General features: G+C 43.9%; 1 protein-coding gene across 5 annotated transcripts; it reads right to left on the bottom strand.

Annotated features, from left to right (window-relative positions):
- Positions 1-2523: 2523 nt before the first annotated feature.
- Positions 2524-6847, bottom strand: LOC149499512 (uncharacterized). 5 transcript variants are annotated; one of them, XM_089739594.1, is made up of 7 exons: positions 6754-6847; positions 6213-6348; positions 5961-6127; positions 5028-5103; positions 4118-4221; positions 3652-3796; positions 2524-3035 (listed from the first exon to the last, which is right to left on the bottom strand). In XM_089739594.1, exons 3-7 carry the CDS (start codon positions 6103-6105, stop codon positions 2915-2917), a joined length of 591 nt encoding a protein of 196 aa, XP_089595720.1. In that variant the 5' UTR covers positions 6106-6127; positions 6213-6348; positions 6754-6847; the 3' UTR covers positions 2524-2914. The 5 variants fall into 5 exon arrangements, with proteins under 5 accessions (XP_089595720.1, XP_089595724.1, XP_089595725.1 ...); XM_089739598.1 differs by lacking the exon at positions 6754-6847 and adding an exon at positions 6624-6702 and having other exon boundaries at positions 6213-6349; XM_089739599.1 differs by lacking the exon at positions 6754-6847 and adding an exon at positions 6628-6702.
- Positions 6848-6970: the final 123 nt, after the last annotated feature.

Raw genomic sequence — 6970 nt, 5'->3', positions numbered from 1 at the left:
ATCGTGCCTCTCTATCGCTTGTTCCACGCTCTCGCTTGCACACTCAGACACAGGCGGAACGTGACACTATTTCGTGCGTGCAGCCGGTGTTCATCGATTTATAAGACGTTAACACGTCAAAATATTGCACAGGAATTATTGCACAATAATATTATAACTCGTAAAACGTACAACCTAAATAGGAATCGTACTCCAGAAGAAAGACTGAATGTCGCTGTAACTAAACCACACAGCGGCCGGCTATCATTCACACGAACGTTCCGAGAGAATGTTCACTAAATATTAATTTTAGTATTATTTTTGCGTGAATGTAAAACAAAACTATAATTCTTTGCATATTGTCGCTGTCAAACCAAAATCTGCTATGTGCAAAAACTCTATTTTGAATTAACGAGTAAAAACACTTTTGTGTAAAATTTTATATGAAGGTGAATTTTTAACAACTATATCAAATGAAAGCTATAGATAAATATTAAAGCTATAGACACATAACAGTTTTTTTTATACGGTAGATAGGGCTGTTATTCGAAATATAAAATGAAAATGAAAATTAAAACTATTATTAAAATTAACACTAGGTGGCAGCACTTCAGAAAACGTTATTGTAGTTGAGTGTTCTTGCTGTGTATTTGTACTATTTGTGTAACTGAAGAGAATAAATAAGTCTGTACTACTTTGAATTGAATTGTTTTTCAAGAAGAAACCAATAACCCAATAGCTGTGAACTATACGAAAAGGTCAAAAAATAAAAATCTCAAAAAGTGCACATAGCAGATTTTGGTTTGACAACGACGATATACAATAAATCAATGCAATACATATTATATGAAAAAAAAAAAACTTTTGATTCTTCTGTATATGTATGTATTCATCCTGGATAGTTCAGCTCGCCGCAACATGAGAATATTTTCCACTCCCACCTACCTCTAGTTCCGCGGGAAATCGTATGTATACGTTGTGGTAGATGGTAGTCTTTATTACTAGTAATACGGAGTAATATAGGCCCGCACGGGTAGGTATCACTACTTATTTTCCCGGCCGGTGGCCAAACGAGGGGTATATGTGCGACTAAATGGCTGAAGATGTTAAAGATTCTCTAACTAAACGACTCCCATGCACTCTCGTCCGAAGACCGGTCCCCGCCTCAGTTAGAATCCCAGCCTGAGATAGCGGGGATTCCGCGGTCAACAACAGCAAAGACGTCCGACGGTTGACTATTGTGCGCGCGGAACTAGTTAACCGCGCCTTAGGTACGTGAGCGGCGGGGCGGAGAGGCGGGGGCGCTTGCTGTCATTATAAGCCGCGCCAATAAAGAAACGAATCGAAAATGGCTTCTACGTACCTGCACTGACAGACGGTAGGATCAATAAATAAAAACAAAGATAGAAAGAAAAAGTTGTTTATTGAAAAAAACAAAATGTGTGCAATTCACACGTGGTAGAAGTGAAACCTTCCAAAATTAAAATACAATTATCCTAAACGTCTTAAGTATATGTAAAATTTTGTCATTAGTAAATAATTGTAAGGTAGCGCTCTCTGTGAATTGATATTTTAATTTCACGTATAATCCTAAAATTAAAATTCACTACAAGAGCTTTCACACACACGTTAGTATTAAAAAATCTCACAGATGGCGCTGTATTAAATAGTATGTATATTTCTGTCTCATTCTTTGCTGGATTCATCCTACACATTTTTGTATTTGTGTCTCTTACCTGTCGTTTTTTCCGTTGCATCCGGTTTGAAATCACAACGATTCTAAAGAAGTTTTCACTTAAAAAAATATTAAAAAAACAAATGAGAATGCACTTTACTTTATGCCCTGGCAGAGGGGAGGTGTCTCATCTGGGATGCAACTTGCGTAGACAATTTTGCTGCCAGTCATATAAGTCGCACAACTCGAAAGTGAAAAAACTCGAATTCAACAACAAAGTCAGAACTGATAGGTATATTTTTGCATGCAGTACGCGCCGTGTGCGACTAAAGACAGCAATAGTTTAGAGTGAGAGCGCATGATCGCCGCCGCCATTTTAGATTCGTTTCTTTATTGGCGCGGCACAGATATGAGATTTGATACTATGATGGACGAAGTCATTATAAACTTACAAGATGATTCTGAATCAAGTTCAGAGAGTTCAGAATCCAGTGATTCAGAGGATATGTCAGAGTAATTTCATATAAATATAAATTAATTAAATAATTTCATATATCATTAAAATATGTGAGAATAATTTTATATACTACTTAATTTATTTTTAGTTTATCTTACTATTAATTACAATATAATTAGATAGGTCCAATATCAACGTCTAGAAATTGTACTGTATTTTTTTACGTATGAAATACGATTTTTTTTTCTGCAGCTTCACAGAGTTGATTCTTCAACGTCATTTTTCAAAGTGTCTCAAGATATGTATGGGCCGCAGTAACTACTCGACAGGGCAGTCAGAGGTGCGGCCCGTTTGTGCAATGAATAAAAAAAGAAAGTATAAAAATAAAGATAACCAGAAATAAAACCTCGTATTTTACTAAAAATATATATATTACATCACCAATTTTATAAAAATATTTGATTCATTTTAATCTTAATCAATCGCACGTATCCCCCGCCCAATAACTACAACGGTTCGAGCTAGAGTAGTCCACTTACTGGACTGAAGAACGGTAAAGCCATTAAAGCAAAGAGAAATATATACAAATATAACCCTTCTGTGTATAATCTTAAAGTCGAATACGTAAATTTACAAGGACTTAAAAAAATCTCATGTTTCTTCAATATTCGAAAATTAACTAAAGCTTATTATGTAGATATTTATTTATTTATTTCGGCATTTCAATTTCTTATGCAAATGAAAAATAAAACTAATAGTGTCAAAATACTTAGGTTCATTTTAAAATGAAAAACAATGTTCAATTATATCAATGAGCTAATTAAATTATTATAATTGTTTTCTGAACTAATTAAAACGAAAGGATCCCCGGCGGGGGCTCCGGCGGCATGAAGGGCGGAGGCCGAGCTGTTGGGGGCGCCGACTCTGAAAGTATACCTTTCCTTTACAACATTCTGTTTACTGCCGGAGAGTCTAGTTATGATGTTACAACAAAATATACAGCGAATATCAACATTACAGTATTAATTAATTAATTAACAGTGTCAGTCGGCATCTTAGAAGTCGTCGTGGCCTAACGGATAAGACGTCCGCTGCATTCGTGTTGAGCGATGCACCGGTGTTCGAATCCCGCAAAACGGGTATAAATTTTCCTAATGAGATACGTACTTAACAAATATTCACGATTGACTTCCACGGTGCAGGAAAATATCGTGTAATAAAAATCAAACTCGCAAAATTATAATTTGCGTAATTACTGGTGGTAGGACCACTTGTGAGCCCAAACGGGTAGGTACCACCACCCTGTCTGTTTCTGCCGTGAAGCAGTAATGCGTTTCGGTTTGAAGGGCGGGGCAGCCGTTGTAACTATACTGAGATCAGTATAGTTACAACGGCTTAGTTACAACGTATCAGAACTTATGTGTCAAGGTGGGTGGTGCATTTACATAGTGGATGTCTATCCAATAACCATTTAACACCAGGTGGACTGTGAGCTCGTCCACGTCTAAGCAATAAAAAATAAATAAACAAAAGTACTGACTGTGGAGGAGGTGCTGCAGCGGCGGGGGGTCGCCGGGGGGCGGCGGCGGGGGCGGCAGCGCGTCCCACAGCGGCACGTGGTCGGGGTGCCACGCCGGGCACGGCCACGCGCAGCCCCGGGACGCCGGGGGGGCCCTGCTGCGGCCCTGCGACACAACACTCCCTGCAGTACTCCGAGCGACTCTGTAGGGTTCCGCAACACCAGCCCCTTCTGGAGGCACTGTGTCCTCGGGGCACCTCGGTAAGTCTTTCTCCAAACAAGTTTTGAGGAAATTCCACTTAGAATTTTAATTTTTGTGTGGACATTTACATGCTGCAGAATGTGTGACCTTCTCGCACTTACGGAGACATGAGATTGATCGACAGATAAATAATTTCGGAGATAATTTGAAATATCAAGTACCCGCCTCCGCGACACTCGAGGCATAGAGCTGCGCGGAGGAGATCTAAGCAATAAAAAAAAGTACCTTTTTGACGGGAGGCTCCTCTATGTCGGAGTCCTGTCCGGGCTCGTAGCCGTCGGCGAAGCTCACGCGCTTGGGGGCGCGGGCCGGCTCCGCGGGGGGGCCTCCTGCGGACACCCGGGCCCTTATACTCCAATACAGTAGGACGCGGTAGGTTTGGTAGGCAGCGGCTTGACTCTGCCCCTGGCATTGCTGAAATCCATAGGCGACGGTAACCACTTACCATCAGGTGGACCGTATGCCCGTCTGCCTACAAGGGCAATAAAAAAAAATAACGCGGAGACACACACATCGTCTTTTCGCGTCAAAAGTGTACAATTTCCAGAAATATTCGAGATTGAGTTAATATGCGGAATCATTTGGTATCATCAGTATTTTCGTAATTCATTTTACTTTAAAAGACAGATAATGTAACTGGTAAAAACAAAAAAAAATTCAAAGATGATTAATATTAAAAATATCACATTAGTAAGTTTTGAGATTATGCAATTTTAATGCGAAAAGACAATATATGAAATGATCTCCACTAGAAGCGACAAGATACGTTACATCAATTTTCAAAGGATTGTTCAATGGGATGCGAGACAACAGACGCCCCCCCCCCCCCCTGCCGCGGGGACCTGGTGACCTTAACAATAACCGTGAGGATTCATCCAATAACTAAGTAGATCTAGTTCAAACACTGCAGAGCACGCTTCAATTACAAGCTGAACTAAAATTACAACAATCGTTCTTTCAAAACATCACGGCAACGTAACATCAGGCCAACGTTATGAAACTGTTGCGGGGCGCGGGCGCGGGTCGCGGGGGCGGGGGGCGGGGGCATAAGTTTTCAAGTAATTCCAATGTTATAAGTTTCCATTGTAAATATATAAAAGCTTGTCTGCCGCGACAGTCCGCGGGCCGCACTCACGTGACGAGGATGCCCCTCTCCCGGCCCTCGCCCTCTCCACCAGCCGATGCGACTTCTTTGGCAACTTCGCCGAGAACTGAAACGCAGTAAAAATAAAACTTTTGTGACAGAAAATAAATAAATTACAGCAGTAGTAAGCCAGATGAATTATTCCGCAGACGATCCTCGACACCTGCTGTGGTTCCCCCGGGGCGCGAGGGGTGTCTGGTTGTATTAATTGTAGAAGTCGTAGATCGTAGTCTAGTGAGCGTTTCCGCACATAACACAGGAGAATGTCCTCGCTCGGGACTGACCAACACCATAATGGACAAAACTGTCCTCAACTATTCCCAAGTAAAATAAGCTCTGATTTCAACAAGCATGTGGACTCTTTGTATATCAATAGTGAATTTAAGAGTTAAGCATTGCCGATGTCCCCGGGCTGCGGCAATTCCTCAACGAGATGATTGCCCGACCTCGCTAAGAAATAAAAAAATTTGAGCCGTCACGGGACGTCTGGCAGATGTGAAACATCGACATTATTTTGTAAAAGTAATATGCAGAAAAGAACAGATTGTGATAGGAACTAAACATGTCATAATGATAAAATAAAATATTACGAAAAAATAATTTGTTTTCAAGTAAAACGCAGGTTATGTGTATAGTAGTAAACAACACTGTATACACTACGGAGTATACACTACAGGTATCCGAGCTCAGTGTAGCGAGAGAGATGGCTTAACGACGGATCGAGTGGGAGAGAATCGCACAGTCGATTGCGCATGGCGACGCATCGCCACGGCATGCGTCGCCACGCCAGAAATCGGTTTTACGTGCGGCTATAGATGTTTCACATCAAAATTATAAGATATATTTTCCGAGCTAGCAACACCAAGTTTTTTTATTTCAAGCAACATCGGTCATGGGGCAGCTTGTAGAGGCCCCGCGTCGTACCGGTGCCCTGCAGCGCGCGGGAGATCCTCTCGTCCAGGCTACTGAGGGGCGCGGGGGTGTCGGCCGGGGGGGCAGCGGGGGCGGCGGGGGGCGCGGTGTCGGCAAAGCAGTCCCCGTACTGCAGCCGGTCGGACGCTCCATACATGTCCTGGTAAGCCTCGTCGTAACTGAAAATGTTTTTTTTTTAAATCAGCTAGTCTATTCCTGGAAACGCTTTTTCAGTCAAAGAACAGAGGTCCCTACGACACGTACCCAATCGAACAGGAGTCGCTAGTTCTCTTCGCGAGGCTCTGGATCCTGTAGACGGGCTGAGGCTGAACTTGAGGTTGCGGCTGAGGCTCAGTGCTGCCCCCGGTCAACACTATGTTCACGTCGCCTGGCTTCAAGCCTGTAATAATGTGTTTGTAGGAATTAGTACAGAAATAAAAAAACATGGTGTTATTTGTATAGCTGGTCGCGGCGCCAGTCGCACTTGATCTCCCCCCGCCTCCCCCTCCCCTGTCTCTACTAGTGCACTGTACTGAACTCACCCCACCTGGAGGGTCTATGCGAGAGGTCCGGGTGGCCCGCGCGCTCAGTGAGCTGGTCGCGGCGCCAGTCACACTTGATCTCCCCCCGCCTCCCCCTCCCCTGTCTCTAGTAGTGCACTGTACTGTACTCATCCCACCTGGAGGGTCTGTGCGAGAGGTCCGGGTGGCCCGCGCGCTCAGTGAGCTGGTCGCGGCGCCAGTCACACTTGATCTCCCCCGCCTCCCCCTCCCCTGTCTCTACTAGTGCACTGTACTGTACTCACCCCACCTGGAGGGTCTGTGCGAGAGGTCCGGGTGGCCCGCGCGCTCAGTGAGCTGGTCGCGGCGCCAGTCACACTTGATCTCCCCCCGCCTCCCCCTCCCCTGTCTCTACTAGTGCACTGTACTGTACTCACCCCACCTGGAGGGTCTATGCGAGAGGTCCGGGTGGCCCGCGCGCTCAGTGAGCTGGTCGCGGCGCCAGTCACACTTGATCTCCCC

This window comes from Bombyx mandarina, chromosome A1, assembly GCF_030267445.1.
Source record: "Bombyx mandarina strain Sakado chromosome A1, ASM3026744v2".
NCBI lineage: Eukaryota > Metazoa > Arthropoda > Insecta > Lepidoptera > Bombycidae > Bombyx > Bombyx mandarina.
This window is presented reverse-complemented; position numbering and strand designations above follow the sequence as displayed.